The following is a 23,345-nucleotide window of genomic DNA, read 5'->3' on the forward strand; positions in this document are numbered from 1 at the left end:
TAAAGTATAAACTCGTTCCTGGTGCATAAGATTAAAGATGTGTGTGTGTGTATTGTGCTCTTAGAAAATTAATATTAATAAAAACATTTAAGGGACAACGAAAAGAGAGAAAAATTTACCTTGTAGATCCCCTAATCAGGATTATGGCCAATAACAACACAATAATCACCAGAAGCTGAAGCTAGCACTCCTCTTATGTTCCACATTTCACACAACAGCTCCTTCAGGTATTGATCTTAAAGGCAAGACGTTACCAGCCATCAGATTTACTTTCTTTCCACAGTAAACATACTGGCCCCAGTACATCCCTTCAGCAGCCACAAATAGCTCCTTTTGAAGCGTATATCGTTAAGGGTGTCTAAACGTGACCCTTGCAAGAGGGGCACAACGTCCGGGATCATGGACTATGTCAGTTACCACTCCTCTAAGGTAGCCGTTTCGCTCACCAAAATCGAGGAAGCGGAAGCGAGCAGGGCCTTTGCGGTGGTGAGTATGGGCCTTGAAGACAGAGCCGGCTGCACCCTTGCGTTGAGCTCTGATGACGCGACCCATTGGAGTGGTTGTTAGGCTTTTTCCGGAGAAGGAAGAAGGGTTTTGAATTGATATTACGATTTTAGCCATAGAGAACCTTGAAAACGTTTTATGATTGTTCGGCAGGCGAAGGATCTCAACGTAAAAGACTCGGTGGACTTTGCTTGGAGGCCAGGGAACCATAATTGGGCAATGGCTTGGCCTTGAACTAGAGGAGGCCTTCCTTGTCAAGAACACCTTTAAGCAATTGGAGTTGGGGTTGGGCATTCTCATCAAACCTAGTTTGGGCTTCACAACATAACCTATTTCGTCTACATAATTTTTCTTTTTTCGACATTGTTTTATTTTCTCTTTTTTTCCCAGTTCAGAGTCGGCAAAGATATATCAGAATTACTTATACATCAATTATTCTTCTTAGATATTGAATTTAAAATTCGAATTGAAAAAATAAAGGGAGGGAGGGGGAGGGAGGGAGGGAGGGAGGGAGGGAGAAACCTCTTTTAATCACTTAACTTTCATGAATATGAATATAGAAAAAATATATTTTTTTAATCAAGTATTAGGTTAGACAATATGTAAAAATAAAAATAAAAAAATCAAATAAAGTCAAATCCAGATTTGTTTGCGTGAGAGCCGAGAGACCATAAATCAACCAAGGATAATAAGAGTTGTTTGCGTGAGAGCCGAGAGACCATGGATCCATGCCATGGCTCAAACAACTCTGATTGTCCAACAGACGCCTGACTCAATTACTCTGGGCTAGAGATTCAATACACCTGAATCTATTGTTTTGTTTAGGCATTACCAAGCCCAGTATATGGCCCTAACCATGCCATCCCCACCAAAGCTAGTTAGTGATAACATGGCTTTTGTTAGCACTTGCGGGGGTGGTGACTGGTGAGAAAATCTTGGCCATCTACTTTAGAGCTGGACTCAAGGATTTGCATTTATGAGCTTCGTAGAGACAGAGTTTCAAATACTGGTAGTTCGCGAACCATTTAGGATGCAATTTCTGGGACATTTTGGCCACCGGAATCCTCACAAAGTATACAAGAACACAATCGGATCCTCCTAGGATTTCAGAAACGCGGGTTCCAAAATGAAACCAATTAACTATAATAAATTTAAAAATACTATAATGAGAATCTAATAATTACACACATGATGTCTCTACACAAATGCATAAATTCAGTTTCACCCAATAAAAAAGTTTATTAAAGTTTAAATTCTTTTGTATGCAATCAAAACGATAAAATCTAGATTGCTTGGAGGATTCGTTTACTGTATAGATTTTTCACTAGTGTTTTATGACAATTATTATGAGTTGATGGTGTGTTCTTTCTAGGATCAAGCTACCTTCTGGAGTTAAGAAGGTTGTGCCAAGGGAGTGCCGAGCAATGATTGGTCAAGTTGCAGGTGGAGGCAGGACTGGGAAGCCATTGATAAAGGCAGGAGATGCATATAACAATTATAGAGTCAAGAGGAACTACTGGCCTAGGGTGCGTGGTGTTGCAATGAATCCTGTTGAACATCCTCACGGTGGTGGTTGTAAGGACTATGAACACCACCCATCTCCATATTGGTATGATATTGTCCATTTTGGACCTAAACTCTCATGGATTTGCTCTTAGACTATACCCATAAGACCTCATACCAATGGAGATATTTGTCCATCTTTATATTCATGATCCTCCCCATTTTTAGCCAATGTGGGATTTTGGTCGTATACTCAACAATCCTCCCCTCGAACAAAGGACCATCGAGCCTCCCCTTAAACGATCATTCATCCGTCCACTCTCTACCAACCACGATTCTTCATTCTCTACTTCACCGTGTTAGGGTTAGAACACGTCCATGAAGCATCCGGAGAGCACTACCAGACTTGAGAGTTTGCTCTTTCTAGGTCACCGCCTATCCAATAGAGCTGATCCATGGATTACATCGTGATCTAATTGGGGCCCACCATCTTCGTTCGACATTCCGAGGATTCATCCACCATGGCTAACTCTGGGGCATGGCTATGATACCACTTGTAAGGATTATGGACACCACCCATCTCCATATTGGTATGATATGGTCCACTTTGGGCTTAAGCCCTCATGAATTTGCTCTTGGACTATACCCAAAAGACCCCATACCAATGAAGATATTTGTCCATCCTTATATACCCATGATCCTCCCCACTTCTAGTCAATATGGGACTTTGATCGTATACCCAATAGTGGTAATCACCAGCATATTGGGCATGCCAGTACTGTTTGGTCGTCACAAGGTTTCAGGCCAAAAGGTTGGGCAAATTGCTGCTAGGCAAACTGGAGGCCGTAGCAAAGGAACAGCTGCTCTCATGGCTAAAAAGCAGAGTGCTTAGAGAACTTGGCACAATCCAATTCGCAATTTCAACTTAGTTTGTCCAGCGTTAGATGACATATTTTTTGGTAAAGAACATCCTTCTAATTGCCATATTTTGTTTGAAACTAGTTACCTGCTCGATGAATTTGCTTAGTCTCCTTTTTATCGCTCCTGTTGCGCAGCCTGAGTCTTAGCCTGACAGGTTACCGAGTTTGTATGTTTTTAGTAATTTTCTTGCAAACTATTCCTATAATATTTAAACAAGTCATTTTCCATTTAGCAAACTCCTTCCCTGATTCAATGGCCAAGCAAGGTGTATATACGGGCAGTCTGCATATTATGTCCCTGTAATCGTCTGCAAATAATCTTTTCACAAGGCTGATATTTCTTTAGGATAATTTATTTATGCCCATCACATGATAGTTATTAGCAGGCAAAGATTCTTGAGGTAAGAGATATTTACCCCTCTAAATGTGATGAAGAACCTAAAAAAATCGTAACTAAGTTATTAATTAATGTCTAAAACCAATTTAATGATGGAATTCGACGGCCCTTTAAGATGACCAATTAGAAAAATTCTCAAGATGAAAGATGGTCATAAGATCTTATCAAAAGTTCCCGAGGAATTTAATATATTAGGTGCTTTTTCATAATTATCTCCTATGATATGATCACCGCCACTAATGGCACAGAAAAAAGTTCGATACCAATAAAGTAGTGGTGGTGTTTTTGTTTGACTTGAACTTTTTAATTTATTTTTTCTTGAATTTATGGCACAGAAAGAAGTACAATGAATACAATTTCAAAAATAAAAGATGATATTAAATACAAATTCAATTATTTATAGCAAATAATTCACAACGAACCTACACAATAACATTTATTAACAACTTACAGGCTCTCATTGCAACTCCATGGCCATAAAAACACAGCACAACAATCTGTCATTACATGTGGAAAGTTTATTAAATGAAGAAGAAGAAGGAATCAAACCTGAGATCGATGACTAGAGAAGAGGTGCTCTTGATGCCAGATTTATGAGTAGGGGAGGGTGACTGTTGGGTTTGGGAGGGAGAGGGTTTTTGTGATTGTAAAGAAAAGAAGAAGAAGAAGAAGAAATGATCGGGAAAGAAGAGGAATTCTTTTAAAATCACTATGAAATTTTCATAGATAAACAATATCGATAAAGTTGCTGACATATATATTTTTTTATTCTAATTTTTTGATAATGTTTATGAAGCAACATAAAGAGTTGGCAAATACAATAATACAATAGTTCATCATATTTGTTTTTACCGAATACCTTTCTCGAACAAAAGTAAATTCCCAAACCCCAAAATTTGGTTTGTGGAGATCAAAATATGTTAATTTTAATAAGTCTCAGATATTTATTAAAATTGATATAAATTAATTATTTTTTTAAATATATAAATTAATCAATTTACCAATCACATCAAAAAAGAAATAAAAGATGGGCACCACCTCCTATTTTTTTATTTCAAAATCACTTTCATCATATACCCGGGCAGGTTATGAGAAGCTTGGAAGAATTTTATATTGAAATCAATAATAATAATAATAATAATAATAATAATAATAATAATAATGTTGTTGTTGTTAGCTCTCGATATAATATTAAATATACGGTCAAGTAATACTTAATTATACCTAAAAACCATTAAAAATATGCAAAAAAGAATAAAAATAAAAACAGCATAATTAACATTTGGTTCCGAACATTTAGATGATATCAAACTATGATCGTAGTAATCAGATGATTTTCAAGTGACAAGATAAATAAAAAAACGTATTATATTAATGGAGACAACAAGTACATTAAGGGAAAGCTAAAGCTAAAAAGCTGCGTATTTATTTAAAATTTATTTATGCCCAACTCATGACAGTAGTGAGCTTCCTCATTCAGGATGGCAGTAGTGATCGATATCATTCTTGCATCATTTTATACTCGATTTTAGGAGCTTTTATCTGCAACTGGTTCAAACACAACAGGAAAAGGGATGGTGCTGGGAGCCAAGCGATCGACAACGTTGCCAAGTGGGACGCATGCGCATGAGCATTCGCACATGGGGTCGGAAATTGGACAGTAAGAAAGCTGATACGAATTATTACCACCTTCATACTTGGTGATCTTAAACCGATTCAATCCATCAACACCTCCTGTGGTCACAACGAATCCTCGCATTGTTGGCCTCAACTCCATCTTCCACATGGTTGATACGCCCGCCATCCTACATGTGGCTGCATCAAAGTTCACATTCAGATAACTGTCTTCGCGGATGATACCGTCGTCGGATTCTCCAACTGGTGATGAAAATGTTACTGGGAGCCCATTGCTCATTGAGGAAAGTATAACATCTGAATTGCATATGATCTGGCTAGTCGCAGAGACCGCAAGAGTTGTTGTGTTATCATCCGAAGCGGCTCCGATGAAATAACGAGCATGGGGTGTCACCTCATTACCGTTGACATCGATCACTGCTTCAGGATCTTCGGCATGAACGGCATGAGGAAATATTGAAGTTGCTGTGAAGGCAAAGAGAAGAAAGGAGAGCACTACAAACTTGGTGATCTTCATTGTTGAATATGATGAGTGTTAGTTAATTATCTCAGTATTGTTTCTCGTTGTTGATGTGGTGGAAGAATGCACAGAGAGCATGGATTTATAGGGGAGAAGGCATTTCGATTATTTTTTACAATTAATTAAAAACATGTGCCTCTAGTTCCACAAAAATATAAACTATAGTTTTTCACTCGTATTGATCATTAAGTTGTCGTCTAGGTTCGATGCAGCCTCTTGCGCGCAGAACTCGATTAGCCACTTGGCCCACTTGCTTTCTTGATTCATTCCACAAAAGTGTTCTGCTCGTGCTTGTTGGGTTATAATTAAGATCCGATCAATTAAACGCAGAGATGATTAATTAGTGATGGAATTTATAAAATTTTCCATAAAAAATCTTATCACTACTTTCCAGTTTTCTAGTAGCTAGTGTGTATCACATAAATAATCATTTTATTTCAATTAAAATAAGGTTTTGATTATTCACAAATAATGATATGTTTTTTTTTTTTCATTTTAATCTTGCACTTTTAATGATGTAATTTAATTTAATTGATGAATAAATGTAAAAGCACTCACTGCAATTGGATAATATTTCCGTATTAGATTTGTAACCTAAAAAAGCATATGGCTTTGGGATAGAACAGAATGAGTCTCAACTCTATCCCTATTTTCTTGCACTAAAGATTTCATTGCTGAGATCAGTATATTAGTTATCCCAATATTATATTGTCTTCTAGCTGATGTGTCGGAAGAGCTGTTAATTACAAGACGAGAAATGACAGCCTACGGCAAAGAGTTGTCTTGAAGTGTTCTGCTCGTGCTTAATAAGTTATAATATAAATTAAACGCAGGGGTGGCTGTTCAAAAGAGGTTGCATAGGAAGTCTAATGTTGGAGGCTACCTAACATAAATGTAATTCAAGAATATAAGAACAAAAAAAAAAAAAAAAGTCTTGTTCGTGTAACCAAGACAAGATGTAGTATCCAAGAAAAATGTAGTCTTGTCTTCATCCTTAATTTTAAATCATTTTTAGAGCTAAAGTCTTTATCCTCATTTCACATGGAATAAGAGATTGGTTCGATACTCTAGCCAGCTCCCTTCATTCTTAATTTTACATCTTTATCATCATTCCATATGGTATCCTTGAACTTGAAATTTGCTTATATCATTACATGATAATTACAAATCCAGAGCTTCGTTGGATGAGATTTCAAAGCTGCTAATTATAATTCTGAAAGCTTTGATTTAAAACCTTACTTGACCAAACATGCTGACAAGTGATTTCGGTGATTTGAAAGTCTAGATTAGACCAAGTTTCAATAAAAATAGAAAGAAAATTAACCCAATACGACCGACAAAAAGATTTCAGAGCTTTGTTGGATAAGATTTCAGAGCTACTAATTATTATTCTGAAACTATTGATTTAAAACCTGAATTTAGCTAATATGCCGACTTGGATAAGATTTCAGAGCTACTAATTATTATTCTGAAACTATTGATTTAAAACCTGACTTTAGCTAATATGCCGACCAATGATTTCGACATTTAGATTAGACTGAATTTTAATAAAAACAAAAAGAAAATTAACTCGATATGAACCAACTAAAAAATATGAATTGATCCGCATCTTGGGGAGCCATGTCTGAAACTGCTCTAGTTTCAGCCACGTGGTCCATATCATTAATGAGCAATTTTGATGATGATGTATAATGTAATTCTTGAAAAGATGAAGGTAAGGAATTATCATGCTTTAATGCTGTGAGAGTCAAGGTAATCATCAAGCAACAAACTTTGTATACATACGGAGAGAACGTGAAAATCAAGCGAAAGCCAAAGCGAAAGAGCTTCGTATTTATTCAAGAGTTATTTGATGCCCAACACATGATCCATGATCATAGCGGGCAATCGGGCTCCCTCATTCATGATTGCAGTACTGATCTATATCATTCTTACATCATTTTATACTCTATTTTAGAAGATCTATCGGATGGTACAAACACAACAGGAAAAGAGATGGTACTGGGAGCCAAGCGATTGACAACTTTGCCTAGTGGGACGCATGAGCATTCACATATGGGTTCGGAAATTGGACAGTAAGAAAGCTGATACAAATTATTACCACCTTCACACTTGGTGATCTTGAACCGATTCAATCCAGCAACACCTCCTGTGGTCACAACGAATCCTCGCGCTGTTGGCCTCAATTCAATCTTCCACATGGTTGATACGCCCGCCATCCTACATGTGGCTGCATCAAAGTCCACATTCAGATAACTGTCTTCGTGGATGACACTGTCGTTGGATTCTACAGCTGGTGAAAACATTACTGGGAGTCCATCGCTCATTGGAGAAAACACAACATCTGAATTGCATATGATACGGCTGGAAGTGACCGCAAAGTCATTCGAAGCGGCTCCGATGATATAACGATCACCAGTTCTAACCTCATCACCGAAGACATCGATCACTGCTTCAGCATGAACGGCACGAGGAAATACTGAAGTTGCCGTGAAGGCAAAGAGAAGAAAGGAGAGCACTAGAAAGTTAGTAATCTTCATTGTTGAATCTGATAAGTAATAGTTATATCCCAATATTGAGTCTTGTTGTTGATGTGTTCAAATATTGAACAGAGACCATGAATTTATAGGGAGAAAGGATTTGGATTATTAGTTGCAATTTAATTAAACGTGTGCCACTTGCTCGACGAAACTACAAATTATTGTCCTCTGACAGAGACTTGTCGGGTAGGTTTGGGCTTTGGAGCTCTTGCCTCTTGGACCACTTGCTTACTTGATTTATCCCACAAAATTGTTTTTCTCGTGCTTATATTAGATTATAAAATCCGACCACTTAAACGCATAGATCATTAGTGATGGGATTTATAATTTTTTCCATAAAAAATCAAGTCCCTAATTTCTAGTTTATTAAGGCATGGTTTAGTTACTATTACAGTAAAAAAAAAGAATACTGTTTAGTTACTTTTTTAAGAAAGAAGAAATTAATAAAAATAGCGCGGAGAGAAACATGTTTGGTTAGATAAATAAAAATTAAAATATAAAAATTAAAATTTTTTTTAGACTATTTTAAACTAATTTTTTGTAATTTTAAAATAAAAGGTATTTAGAGTACATGTCCCTCTTATCCCAACTAATAGCATAATGTAATGTGGATATATACTAGTTTCAAACATAAAATGCTTTCATTTAAAATGGTGTGTTAGAATAATACAAAGCCACTTACTGTGCTTTGAAGTGTATAAGATTCGATTAATTAAAGCATGGATGGCTGCATGTTCGTCATGTCTCTTTTAAATTTATTGGTTTAAATCTTGTATTTGACAATCATGGCGGCTCGAGAGATCGATTGATAAACATATATCATAAACAAAATTGAGATGATTGAAAGGAGAGCACTACAAACTTGGTGATCTTCATTGTTGAAATATGATCGAGTATTAGTTAATTATCTCAGTATTGTTTCTCGTTGTTGATGGTGTGAAAGAATGCACAGAGAGCATGGATTTATAGGGGAGAAGGCATTTCGATTATTTTTTACAATTAATTAAAGGATTGTGCCTCTGGTTCCACAAAAATATAAACTATAGTGTTTCACTCGTATTGATCATTAAGTTGTCGTCTAGGTTCGATGCAGCCTCTTGCGCGCAGAACTCGATTAGCCACTTGCCCCACTTGCTTTCTTGATTCATTCCACAAAAGTGTTCTGCTCGTGCTTGTTGGGTTATAATTAAGATCCGATGAATTAAACGCAGAGATGATTAATTAGTGATGGAATTTAGAAATTTTTCCATAAAAAACTCGATTAGCAAGTGTGTATCGCATGAATAATCATTTTATTTCAAATTGAATCCATTTATAATTAAAATAAGGCTTTGATTATTCACAAATAATGATATATATTTTTTCTCATTTTAATCTTGCACTTTTAATTATTTAATTGATAAATAAATGTAAAAACACTCTCTGCTATTGGATAATATTTCCGTATTAGATTTGTAACCTAAAAAAGCATATGGCTTTGTGATAAATCAGAATGAGTCTTATCTCTATTCCTATTTTCTTGCACTAAATTTTTTATTGATTTCATTGCTGAGATCAGTATATTAGTTATCCCAATATTATTATGTCTTCTAGCTGATGTGTCGGAAGAGCTGTTAATTACAAGACTACAAATGACAGCCTACGGCAAAGAGTTGTCTTGTAGGTTTGGAGCTCTGGCCACTCGGACCACTTGCTCGATTCATTCCACAGAAGTGTTCTGCTCGTGCTTAAACGCTGGGGTGGCTATTCAAAATAGGTTGCACAGGAAGTCTAATGTTGTAGGCTACCTAACATAAATGGTAGGCTACTCCCTTGTATAAATTAATAGGTAGCTCTTCATTCAGCAAATGTAATTCAAGAATATAAGAACAAAAAAAGAAAAGAAAAAAAGTCTTGTTCATGTAAGCCAAGACAAGATGCAGTATCCAAGAAAAATGTAGTCTTGTTCTTAACTATTCTTCATCCTTAATTTTAAATCATTTTTAGAGTTAAAGTCTTTATCCTCATTTCACATGGAATAAGAAATTGGTTCGATACTCTACCTCCCTTCATTCTTAATTTTACATCTTTATCATCATTCCATATGGTATCGTATTCTGAAACAAACCCTCTAAGAATACAAGTTTCCTTGAACTTGAAATTTGCTTATATCATTACATGATAATTATAATCCCAGAGCTTCGTTGGATGAGATTTCAAAGCTGCTAATTATAATTCTGAAAGCATTGATTTCAAACCTAACTTGACCACACATGCTGACAAGTGATTTCGGTGATTTGAAGTCTAGACCAAATTTCAATAAAAATAAAAAGAAAATTAACTTAATATGACCGACTAAAAGATTGGATTGATCGCAACTTGGTTAGCCTAGAAAAAAATCTGTTCAAAACCATTGACTTTTTTCCTTTTCGACCCGCAATTAACTTTGACATGAGACGGGCTCTAGTTTAGAAGCTATGTCCGAAAGTGCTCACGTGGTCCTTATCAATAATGAGCAATTTTGCCTCTGTCAGTTGCTTATCCAAAAGTACGAATCCAATCCTTGACTTTTTCTTGAGTAGCCTCAGCCTCTTTATGATCCTAAAACGACGTGGCTCAACAGAAGAGACCTCCACCCACCCACATGCTCTCAGCTAAGCTTCTAAACTCTGGATGATACCACCAGCAATCCAAGGACCTGAAAGGCTTCCACCCCCAGGTTACCTTATATTCGGACCCAAAGACAAAGGGCAATGGGAAAGCCTTCCGAGCCCTTTCCCACTCTAAATCCTCAAGAAACTTCATTAGTCACCTCTGTCACAAAATCAACAACAAATTGATAGTCCAGGTTCTGATGTTCCCATTACAGATCTTGCTAATGCAATTTGTAGCATCAACTTGGGGAAACCTATGCTATAAAGAAGCAGTATTCTGAGGATGCAACCGCATGCTGCTCACGTTGTGTAAAGGACAACAGATCCTTTGGCGTGATCCTTTTGATATTATTGGAGGGGGGGGGGGGGGGGGGGGGGAGGGGTCCAAGAATTTTTCTTATCCTAGACTATGATATAAATACATAAATTATTTTTTAAGATCAGTCATTCACTCGAATATATAAATTTGTCAAGTTAAGAATAAAGTTTTAATTCAAATACATAACATAAAATATATAAAAAATAAAATTTAAAGTATATAAAATTCAAAATAAAAATAAAAATAAATTATACTATCAAAGCTACACCCTTCGATGTTTTGTAAAATAGAATTCATTTATGATCGAATCCGAATCAATATCTTTAACAAGCTCTCGTTCAATGTAAATCATCACAGAATCTGCTAAGAACTCCTCTTCTATTTTATTGCGAAGCACAGTTTTAACATGTTTCATAGCTGAAAATGCCCGCTCTGTAGTGGCAGTGAAAACAGGCAAAGTCAAAACAAGATGAATCAACCTGTCAATCAAATGATAATGCTGAGACTTATTTGTTTCAGCTAATTCTCGACATAATTCAGAAATGGTAGACATATTCTGAAAGCTCTCATGATGAATCACATCAATCTGATAATGCTCTAGCTGAGATCTCAAATAATACATCTCTTGTTCATTGAAATCTTCATGATAAAATTTCTCAGCAAGCTTGTAAATAGCATCAACTTTAAATGATTTAAAGTTGTCTTTAGGTTCTAAAGCAGAGCTAAGTACAAGGAGTTCCATTGTCTCATCACAGAATCTAGAATTTAATTCTTCCAACTGAAAATCTATTGTTGAGTTAAATATATTATAATGATAATGCTAGTAAACTGTCACTGAACCTTATTGTTGACATGAACGACTTGTAGCCTTTTTATACGAAGCATTCATATGTGGTATGTCAATCTCATATTTTGTGCAAACAAATTGCACATTTGCAAGGAGAAGATCAAATCCGGCATCTCTCAAAGTTTGAAGCAATGCTTTAGTAGTTGATATAAGATCCATTGCATTTAAGATGTCAAGAGATTTTTGCTGTAAAGCTCGACAAAGTAAATCAGTAATCCCCATTATTTTATGCATCAAATATAATATGAATATAAATTCAAAAGATTTCATCACAATCAAACAACCACCAGCTTCTTTACGTATAGAATTAGAAGATCCTTCTTGAACCATACTTTCAAGCACAATAATAGTTGCACCATACATATCTATTAAGCTGCAAATATAATCAAAATGAGAGCTCCATCAAGTAATTCCACTTCGATGTAAATTACCAATTTGATTAGCCCCTCTACCAGTCTCACGTTCTCCAGTAGCTACCATATGTGCAATTTCTATAGCCTGAGCATAATGTAACTCGGTATGACCTTTAGGAGAAGCATAAAAAGGTTGATAATGGTTGTCAATTTTGAGAAAAATAACCAAATAAAAATCTCATTTCCAGCTGCTGCAACTAATATCAGTTGTAGTCGGTGAGCAAAACAATGTACATAATATGCATAAGGACAATCTCTGAGAAATAGAACTTGTAGTCCATTCCATGTGCCACGTATATTGTTAGCGCCATCATACCCTTGACCTCGCATATTAAAAATATGCAAGTTATATCGAGCGAGCACATCACAAATTTCTTTTTTAAGTGTTGAAGAAGTAGTATCTGAAACATGCACAATACTAAAAAAAGGCTCTCGTACAAAACTCTGAATGTCAACAAATCTAGAAACAATAGCCATTTGTTTTTTATTTGATGCATCTTTGGCTTCGTCAACCAAAATACAAAACTTTGCATCTCTAACTTCTTCATAAATCTTTTTCCTCACTTTGTTCGCAAGAATATGCAAAATCTCTTTTTGAATAGTTGGCGAGGTATACTTTGCATTTTTCGGAGCTTTTTCCAAGACAACATCATCAATGTCAACATTCAGTCTCCCCCATAAGTCTTATCATCTCCAAAAAATTACCTCGATTATTAGAAGCCGAAGATTCATGATGACCTCTAAATACATATGCTTGTAAGCTAAGCCATCGAACACTTTCAATTGTTGTCATAAGTCTCAACCAATTTTTCTGAATTTCTTCAACAGTTTGTGCATTCAATACTTTATCAATATGTCTACTTACTTTCATTAAATTTTCAGCAAATTTCACAGCATTATTATGTGGTGAAGTGGGACTTCCCACATGCATCAAAAGTGCACATCTAACCCCGTTATTAACCCTCTTCCAACTTCTAAAGCCTTCGGTGGTGAATGTGAGATGACGAGGCACTTTGTTTTCAAAGATAAAACATGGAAAATAAAATACTATATCTTTTGGTGGAGAGTACTCTAGCCAAGGAAATTGATCAAACCAAGTGTACTGAAATCGACGATACTGTCTCCCTGATTCAGTCCTTGGATACTTTGCTAACTTAGGTTGATATGGACCCATTTTGATATAAGCTCTTCTAATTTCATCTTGTTGATTAATAGGATGTCTCCACACTGGAATTCGTAATCCAGGATCTCATTCAAGAGTATTAACATCAATTTCAACTCTTTGAGATTTGAAAGGGGGTTGTTCACTATAATTTGACACATCAACATTGGAAGGAAAATATTCTTTACTAGTTGATGTTTGTGCATTTGGTTTAAAGAATGAAAACATAGTTTTTCCTCTCTTGTTTCCTTGATTTTCCATTATAATTTATAACCTATTCAAGTGAAAAGGATTGAGGAAGTCAGATGCAAGATGAAAAGATATTAATGTCACAATAGAATATTCATAAAATGCAGAATATACAAGGATAAACTAATGATGCAAACTACTGGGAGATTTAGAGAATTTAACTTTAAAATAACCAGTAAATTATTAGTACTAGACTACTAGTGTGTTACCATGCATCCATTTCTAGGGTATAGTCTACTGTTTACTCCACTAACAATCTACTGTAATGAACGTGAAACATTGAATTCAAAATGAAAAGTCATGGCTTGTAAATTCTTACCTGATGATTTTACACTCTTGCGGCTATCTGTATAGATTCTTCTTCAAAATCCAAGCTAAAATTGTATATTGTTGAGAAGAAAAATAGCTAAAACCCCATGTTATTTAGAAGACATGTGAATCAATTAATTATTTATATTTAGATAGATTTGCTATGAAATATAAGTTATTAATTAGTATTGGAAGAGAAGATGGGTGGCTAATTAATTAGTGTTGCTACAAAAAGTAAAGTGGCGACTGATGGCTAGTAATTAATTTGTATTGCAAGGAAAAGTGGGAAAAGGTTTGTTGTAAAAGATGCAGAAAATGGAACATAGGTTTGCTGTAAAAGATAGGGAAAGTGGGACAAGATTTGCTGTGTAAAAATTAAAAGGGAAAGTGGGTCATTAAATTTTTTTTAACCTGGGCTACAGCCCTCCTTAGCCTTGTAAAAAACTCCGCCCCTGGATGCAGGATAGCTTGTCGTTGCTACAGAACAGTTTAAGGATGCAGAAGAAGAGGTTGTCATAAACTGAATTACAAGTTTACTAGAATTACTACCATGCACGAAGTGCCAGCAACACTTTCGTTATTAAACTTATATTCTTAGCTGGGCCTTTAGTGCCTCTTTTATTTCTGTATTGCCTAGGACGTGAATTAAGGACATAAGTCCTCCTTGATGGAGGATTTTCCTGTTACTTCTTAATTTTCCTATTTAATTCCGTATGTTGTATTTAAGTAGGATTAGGGATGACAAGCTTATAAATACAAGCAGCCACACACTCAGACAAACACTTTTGATTTTGGAATTATAATTCTCTTTCAAAAACATACTTGTTACTCGTGGATTCGGGTACTTATTATTATTCGTATGTGGATTCGAGCAGACTACATTAAAAAGACGGTGTTCTTCTTATACGTTTTCGCTACGTCAGGTATAGTGAAGGTAGAAACTGAGGATTGCAGACAAGATGCTATTTTATGAAAGAGATAAGAACACCAAGTAAACTCGTAAAGGAAAATGGTAAAAAACGACTGCATTGAAGGCTATCAGGGAGCTCAGTTTAGGCATGCTGGCCTTAAAGAATTTCGTACAGATTCTAACCATATATAACTATGGCATGCGACCAACCATAGATCTAGTAGCCACGCTTCCTAAATTTCCTTAATTTGGTCCTGTTTATTTTCGTCTTTTTGGCACAACAACCCCGGCCTTTTCTTCTCATCACAGGATGTTGAAAGGGAATCCTCAGTCCCAGCAACGTCCCGACTATGAGACATAAAATGTTCTACATAATCAAGAGATGTAATTTTAAAAAGAGAGAAGAGATGAAGAGAGAAGGGATAATTGCTATGAACAAGAAAAGAGAGTAGAGCAGATGTCCCGGGAGAAAGAAGAGAGCGAAGGGAAAGGAGGAAGAGGGGAAAAGAATAGGGAAAAGGAAAAGGAAAAAAAAGAAGTGAAAAAGCTAAAAGAAAAGTCAATACATATTTTAGTTTTTCATCAAAATTTAAATTTGATGATGATGATGTATAATGTAATTCTTGAAAAGATGAAGGTAAGGAATTATCATGCTTTAATGCTGTGAGAGTCAAGGTAATTTATATAATTCATGTTGTAAACTTTTACTTGTAACGCATATTACCTATATATTTTTACTAAGAAATGAGATAAAAAAAATACAGTGAAATTAATTTAAATGCCTTCAATTTTATGCAAAATTTTCTTATCGTCTAACAATTTAATTATGTATCATGAGCATATATAATTCTTGTATTTCAATCTAAATATATGTAGTCTAAATAAATTTATTATTAATTAGTGTCTAAAACCAATTTAATGATGGAATCCGAGAGGCCATGAAGATTTCCCACGATGAAGGATAATTACAGGATCATATCAAGCATGCCGAAGGATTCTAGTAAATTCGTGATATATTGAGTTGACATAATAATGAGTAATTCAAGTCACATGCTTATAGATGACTGTTCTTTCAAAGCCCTAAATCTGATTTGTGTAGATATATTGATATAAAATGATTATTTGATCTCGCTATCATATCTAGGAAGAAAAAAAATGGCAGCCACTCCTTTTTGTTTTTTATTTCAAAGCCCAAACCCCTATATATCCTATCAAAAGGGTTATGACAAACTTGAAAGGATTTTAAATTGAAATTAATTATTATTATTAGTTCGCTCTTGTATATTACAAGTACCTCCCAATTGCCTAAAAACCCATTAAAACATTTAGATCGATGATATCACACCATGATTGTAGCAACCAAATGATTTTCTAGTGACAAGAATATCATCAAGCATCAAACGTAGTATATATATGGAGACAACGTGAAAATCAAGCAAAAGCCAAAGCGAAAGAGCTTCTTATTTATTCAAGAGTTATTTGATGCCCAACACATGATCATATCAGGCGATCGAGCTCCCTCATTCAAGATTGCAGTACTGATCTATATCATTCTTACATCATTTTATACTCTATTTTAGAAACTCTATCGGTTGGTACAAACACAACAGGAAAAGAGATGGTACTGGGAGCCAAGCGATTGACAACTTTGCCTAGTGGGACGCATGAGCATTCACATATGGGTTCGGAAATTGGACAGTAAGAAAGCTGATACAAATTATTACCACCTTCATACTTGGTGATCTTGAACCGATTCAATCCAGCAACACCTCCTGTGGTCACAACGAATCCTCGCGCTGTTGGCCTCAATTCAATCTTCCACATGGTTGATACGCCCGCCATCCTACATGTGGCTGCATCAAAGTCCACATTCAGATAACTGTCTTCGTGGATGACACTGTCGTTGGATTCTACAGCTGGTGAAAATATTACTGGGAGTCCATTGCTCATTGAGGAAAGTATAACATCTGAATTGCATATGATCTGGCTAGTCGCAGAGACCGCAAGAGTTGTTGTATTATCATCCGAAGCGGCTCCGATGAAATAACGAGCATCAGGTGTCACCTCATTACCGTTGACATCGATCACTGCTTCAGGATCTTCGGCATGAACGGCTTGAGGAAATATTGAAGTTGCTGTGAAGGCAAAGAGAAGAAAGGAGAGCACTACAAACTTGGTGATCTTCATTGTTGAATATGATGAGTGTTAGTTAATTATCTCAGTATTGTTTCTCGTTGTTGATGTGGTGGAAGAATGCACAGAGAGCATGGATTTATAGGGGAGAAGGCATTTCGGTTATTTTTTACAATTAATTAAAAACATGTGCCTCTCGTTCCACAAAAATATAAACTATAGTGTTTCACTCGTATTGATTAAGTTGTCGTCTAGGTTCGAAGCAGCCTCTTGCGTGCAGAACTCGATTAGCCAACTTGCCCCACTTGCTTTCTTGATTCATTCCACAAAAGTGTTCTGCTCGTGCTTGTTGGGTTATAGTTAACTAATTAAGATCCGATCTATTAAACGCAGAGATGATTAATTAGTGATGGAATTTATAAATTTTTCCATAAAAAATCTTATCACTACTTTCCAGTTTTCTAGTAGCTAGTGTGTATCACATAAATAATCATTTTATTTCAATTAAAATAAGGTTTTGATTATTCACAAATAATGATATTTTTTTTCATATTAATCTAGCACTTTTAATGATGTAATTTAATTTAATTGATAAATAAATGTAAAAGCACTCACCGCAATTGGATAATATTCCCGTATTAGATTTGTAACCTAAAAAAGCATATGGCTTAGGGATACTACAGAATGAGTCTTATCTCTATCCCTATTTTCTTGCACTAAATTGTTCATTGATTTCATTGCTGAGATCAGTATATTAGTTATCCCAATATTATATTGTCTTCTAGCTGATGTGTCGGAAGAGCTGTTAATTACAAGACGACAAATGAGAAATGACAGCCTACGGCTAAGAGTTGTCTTGGAGGTTTGGAGCTCTGGCCTCTCGGACCACTTGCTCGATTCATTCAACAGAAGTGTTCTGCTCGTGCTTAATAAGTTATAATATAAATTAAACGCAGGGGTGGCTGTTCAAAAGAGGTTGCACATGAAGTCTAAAGTTGCAGGCTACCTAACATTAATGGTAGGCTACTCCCTTGTATAAATTAATAGGCAGCTCTTCATTCAGCAAATGTAATTCAAGAATATAAGAACAAAAAAAGAAAAGAAAAAAAGTCTTGTTCATGTAACCAAGACAAGATGTAGTAGATTAGTATCCAGGAAAAATGCAGTCTTGTCTTCATCCTTAATTTGAAATCTTTTTTAGAGCTAAAGTCTTTATCCTCATTTCACATGATGTAAGAGATTGGTTCGATACTCTACCTCCCTTCATTCTTAATTTTACATCTTTATCATCAATTTTATATGGTCTCGTATTCTAAAACAAACCCTCTAAGAATATAAGTGTTATTGTAATTATGATTGTTTTTTTAATAATTTTTAATGTTAAAATATATGTTAATGATAATTTTTTAATTTTTTTAAATTATTTTTATATCAGCATATCAAAATAATTTGAAAATGCTAAAAATATATTAATTTAAAATTAATAAAAAAATTTAATTTTTTTGAAAAATATTTTTAAAATAAAGAAACAACCGATCCTGAAACAAACCCTCTTGGAATAAAAGTTTACATGAACTTAAAATTTGCTTATATCATTACATGATAATTACAATTCCAGAGCTTCGTTGGATGCGATTTCAAAGCTGCTAATTATAATTCTGAAAGCTTTGATTTAAAACCTTACTTGACCAAACATGTTGTCAAGTGATTTCGGTGATTTGAAAGTCTAGATTAGACCAAATTTCAATAAAAATAGAAAGAAAATTAACCGAATATGACCGACTAAAAGATTCCAGAGCTTTGTTGGATAAGATTTCAGAGCTACTAATTATTATTCTGAAACTATTGATTTAAAACCTGACTTTAGCTAATATGCCGACCAATGATTTCGACATTTAGATTAGACTGAATTTTAATAAAAACAAAAAGAAAATTAACTCGATATGAACCAACTAAAAAATGTGAAGTGATCCGCATCTTGGGGAGCCATGTCTGAAACTGCTCTAGTTTCAGCCACGTGGTCCATATCATTAATGAGCAATTTTGCCTCTGTCGGTTGCTTATCCAAAAGTACGAATCCAATCCTTGACTTTTTCTTGAGGAGCCTCAGCCTCTTTATGATCCTAAAACGACGTGGCTCAACAGAAGAGACCTCTCAGCTAAGCTTCTAAACTCTGGATGATACCACCAGCAATCCAAGGACCTGAAAGGCTTCCACCCCCAGTTTACCTTATATTCGGACCCAAATACAAAGGGCAATGAGAAAGCCTTCCGAGCTCTTTCCCACTCTAAATCCTCAAGAAACTTCATTAGTCACCTCTGTCACAAAATCAACGACAAACTGATAGTCCAGGTTCTGATGTTCCCATTACAGATCTTGCTAATGCAACTTGTCGCATCAACTTGGGGAAACCTATGCTATAAAGAAGCAGTATTCTGAGGATTCAACCGCATGTTGCTCACGTTGTGTAAAGGACAACAGATCCTTTGGCGTGATCCTTTCGATATAGTGAACTTAGAAACTGAGGATTGGAGACAAGATTGTATTTTATGAAAGAGATAGGAACACCAAGTGAACTCGTGAAAGGAAAATGGTAAAAACAGAGTGCATTGAAGGCTATCAGGGAGCTCAGTTTTGGCATGCTGACCTTAAAGAATTTCGTACAGGTTCTAACCATAACTATGGCATGCGAGCAACCATAGATCTATACTCATGCGACCAACCATAGATCTAGTAGCCACGCTTCCTAAATTTCCTTAATTTGGTCCTGTTTATTTTCGTCTTTTTGGCACAACAACCCCGGCCTTTTCTTCTCATCACAGGATGTTGAAAGGGAATCCTCAGTCCCAGCAACGTCCCGACTATGAGACATAAAATGTTTTACATAATCAAGAGATCTAATTTTAAAAAGAGAGAAGAGATGAAGAGAGAAGGGATAATTGTCATGAACAAGAAATTAAAGAGAGTAGATGTTCAGGGATAAAGAAGAGAGCAAAGGGAAAGGAGAAAGAGGGGAAAAGAATAGGGAAAAGGAAAAGGAAAAAAAGAAGTGAAAAAGCTAAAAGAAAAGTCAATACTTATTTTAGTTTTTCATCGAAATTTAAATTTGATGATGATGATGTATAATGTAATTCTTGAAAAGATGAAGGTAAGGAATTATCATGCTTTAATGCTGTGAGAGTCAAGGTAATCATCAAGCAACAAACGTTGTATACATACGGAGAGAACGTGAAAATCAAGCGAAAGCCAAAGCGAAAGAGCTTCGTATTTATTCAAGAGTTATTTGATGCCCAACACATGATCCATGATCATAGCGGGCAATCGGGCTCCCTCATTCAAGATTGCAGTACTGATCTATATCATTTTATACTCTATTTTAGAAGATCTATCGGATGGTACAAACACAACAGGAAAAGAGATGGTACTGGGAGCCAAGCGATTGACAACTTTGCCTAGTGGGACGCATGAGCATTCACATATGGGTTCGGAAATTGGACAGTAAGAAAGCTGATACAAATTATTACCACCTTCACACTTGGTGATCTTGAACCGATTCAATCCAGCAACACCTCCTGTGGTCACAACGAATCCTCGCGCTGTTGGCCTCAATTCAATCTTCCACATGGTTGATACGCCCGCCATCCTACATGTGGCTGCATCAAAGTCCACATTCAGATAACTGTCTTCGTGGATGACACTGTCGTTGGATTCTACAGCTGGTGAAAACATTACTGGGAGTCCATCGCTCATTGGAGAAAACACAACATCTGAATTGCATATGATACGGCTGGAAGTGACCGCAAAGTCATTCGAAGCGGCTCCGATGATATAACGATCACCAGTTCTAACCTCATCACCGAAGACATCGATCACTGCTTCAGCATGAACGGCACGAGGAAATACTGAAGTTGCCGTGAAGGCAAAGAGAAGAAAGGAGAGCACTAGAAAGTTAGTAATCTTCATTGTTGAATCTGATAAGTAATAGTTATATCCCAATATTGAGTCTTGTTGTTGATGTGTTCAAATATTGAACAGAGACCATGAATTTATAGGGAGAAAGGATTTGGATTATTAGTTGCAATTTAATTAAACGTGTGCCACTTGCTCGACGAAACTACAAATTATTGTCCTCTGACAGAGACTTGTCGGGTAGGTTTGGGCTTTGGAGCTCTTGCCTCTTGGACCACTTGCTTCCTTGATTTATCCCACAAAATTGTTTTTCTCGTGCTTATATTAGGACCCCGTTTGTTTGCAGGAAAGTAGTTTTTTTTTGGAAAGTGAATTTCGGGGAAAGTGAATTCCGAGAAAGTGAATTCCGGGAAAGTATTTTCCGATGTTTGGTAGTGTAATGGAAAATAAGTTGGAAAACACTTTCCAGTGTTTGGTTATGTTATGGAAAATAAGCTGGAAAATAACTTATTAATGTTTTATTTTTTCAAGTTTATTAAAATAATAAGGAACAAATCTTACAAATTAAAAAGTTGAATGAGAATGAAATTGAAAAAAAATATAATTTCATAAATTATCTCAAATAAAATAAATAATAATCAAAATAATAGAGATCAAATCTAAAAAATTAAAAAAAAAATGAAAGGTGAAGAAATTAAAATAATAATAATTAACATTTCATAAATTATTTCAAATAAAATAAGTAAAAATCAAAAGAATGAGGACCAAATTTGATAGATAAAAAATTTCAATAAAAAAATGATAAGAAAAAAGCAAATAGCAATTATAAAAATAAGGACCAAAATTAATATAAAAATTAAATTTTAAGAGATGAAATTGAAAAATAAATATTCAAAACAAATTATATATAACAATCAAAAGTTTGAGGATCAAATTTGATATAATTAGCAAATAATGACATTTCTAAATTTTTCACAACTTCCGGAAAGTGTTTTCCACCCAAATTTTTCAGGAAAACACTTTCCTGAAAACCAAGCCAAATTTTTCTTTGACTGGAAAGTGTTTTCCGTTGACCAACTTTTCCAATAACAAACAAACACAAGAAAGTTTGGAAAGTGGTTTCCCGGAAACCACTTTCCGGAAAACAAACACAGCCAAAAGGGAAAACACTTTCCTAGAAATCAAACCAAATTTTTCTTTGACTGGAAAGTGTTTTTCGTTGACCGAAAAGTGTTTCCGTTGACCAGAAAGTGTTTTCCGTTGACCGAAAAGTGTTTCCGTTGACCAGAAAGTATTTTCCGTTGACCGGAAAGCGTTTTCCGTTGACCAATTTTCCTAATAGCAAACAAACACATGAAAGTTTGGAAAGTGGTTTCCCGGAAAATGAATTCCGGGAAACAAACATGGCCTAGATTATAAAATCCGACCACTTAAACGCATAGATCATTAGTGATGGGATTTATAATTTTTTCCATAAAAAATCAAGTCCCTAATTTCTAGTTTTTTAAGGCATGGTTTAGTTACTATTACAGTAAAAAAAAAAGCATACTGTTTTGTTACTTTTTACTTTTTTAAGAAAGAAGAAATTAATAAAAATAGGACGGAAAGAAACATGTTTGGTTAGAGAAATAAAAACAAAAATTAAAAAATTAAAATTTTTTTTAGACTATTTTAAACTAATTTTTTGTAATTTTAAAATAAAAGGCATATAAAGAATATGTCCCTCTTATCCCAACTAATAGCACAAGATAATGTGGATATATATTAGTTTCAAATTCAAAAGACTTTCATTTGAAAGGGTGTGTTAGAAAATAATATAAATTATATATTGGAATCTTACTTAACAACTTAAGTTATTGGGTTGAATTGGTTATTTGACATGGTATCAAAGTCTTAATGACTAAGCAGTCATATGTTCATATTTATTTGATAAAAATTAAGTACAAATTAGTATGAGTCTGTTCAAGTTTCAAACCAAAATGACTTTTACTAGTTATGTTAGAGAATAATATATAAATCATATCTTGAAATCTCACCTAATAATTTAAGTTTATTGGGTTGAGATAGTTATTTGATATTTTTATCTCGAGATAGTAGCCGAATGTTACTGAGACGTATGTATCACATACATAATCTTTTTATTTAAATCCATTTATAATCACAATAAGGTTTTGATTACTCACAAATAATGATTTATTTTTCATTTTAATCTTGCACTTTTAATGATTTTATTCAATTTAATTGATAAGTAAATGTAAAAAGATTCATTGCAATTGAAGAATATATTTGTGTTACATTGGCTTGATAAAAAGCATATGTTTTTGGGATAAAACAGAATGATTTTTTGCACAAATTATAATTTTTGTTCTTAAAATGGATTAATATTTGAAAACAAGTATATTTCACGGGTTCCCACAGATATAGGTTTAGCTAGTTGTAGG

General features: G+C 34.9%; 4 protein-coding genes and 2 pseudogenes across 4 annotated transcripts; 1 reads left to right on the forward strand and 5 right to left on the reverse strand.

Annotated features, from left to right (window-relative positions):
• Positions 1-131: 131 nt before the first annotated feature.
• LOC133667841 (large ribosomal subunit protein uL2-like) lies at positions 132-552 on the reverse strand (annotated as a pseudogene).
• Positions 553-1,393: 841 nt separating this feature from the next.
• LOC133668626 (large ribosomal subunit protein uL2y-like) lies at positions 1,394-2,899 on the forward strand (annotated as a pseudogene).
• Positions 2,900-4,674: 1,775 nt separating this feature from the next.
• Positions 4,675-5,571, reverse strand: LOC133668182 (wound-responsive protein GWIN3-like). Its single transcript, XM_062087929.1, has one exon. It carries the CDS (start codon positions 5,474-5,476, stop codon positions 4,853-4,855), a length of 624 nt encoding a protein of 207 aa, XP_061943913.1. The 5' UTR covers positions 5,477-5,571; the 3' UTR covers positions 4,675-4,852.
• Positions 5,572-7,280: 1,709 nt separating this feature from the next.
• On the reverse strand, positions 7,281-8,097 carry LOC133667868 (wound-responsive protein GWIN3-like). The gene has a single exon (XM_062087554.1). It carries the CDS (start codon positions 8,017-8,019, stop codon positions 7,411-7,413), a length of 609 nt encoding a protein of 202 aa, XP_061943538.1. The 5' UTR covers positions 8,020-8,097; the 3' UTR covers positions 7,281-7,410.
• Positions 8,098-16,292: 8,195 nt separating this feature from the next.
• On the reverse strand, positions 16,293-17,111 carry LOC133668228 (wound-responsive protein GWIN3-like). Its single transcript, XM_062087997.1, has one exon. It carries the CDS (start codon positions 17,046-17,048, stop codon positions 16,416-16,418), a length of 633 nt encoding a protein of 210 aa, XP_061943981.1. The 5' UTR covers positions 17,049-17,111; the 3' UTR covers positions 16,293-16,415.
• A 3,119-nt stretch (positions 17,112-20,230) lies between these two features.
• LOC133706281 (wound-responsive protein GWIN3-like) lies at positions 20,231-21,036 on the reverse strand. The gene has a single exon (XM_062131777.1). It carries the CDS (start codon positions 20,956-20,958, stop codon positions 20,350-20,352), a length of 609 nt encoding a protein of 202 aa, XP_061987761.1. The 5' UTR covers positions 20,959-21,036; the 3' UTR covers positions 20,231-20,349.
• Between the last annotated feature and the right edge of the window lie 2,309 nt (positions 21,037-23,345).

Source organism: Populus nigra, chromosome 11 (assembly GCF_951802175.1).
Source record: "Populus nigra chromosome 11, ddPopNigr1.1, whole genome shotgun sequence".
Taxonomy (NCBI): domain Eukaryota; kingdom Viridiplantae; phylum Streptophyta; class Magnoliopsida; order Malpighiales; family Salicaceae; genus Populus; species Populus nigra.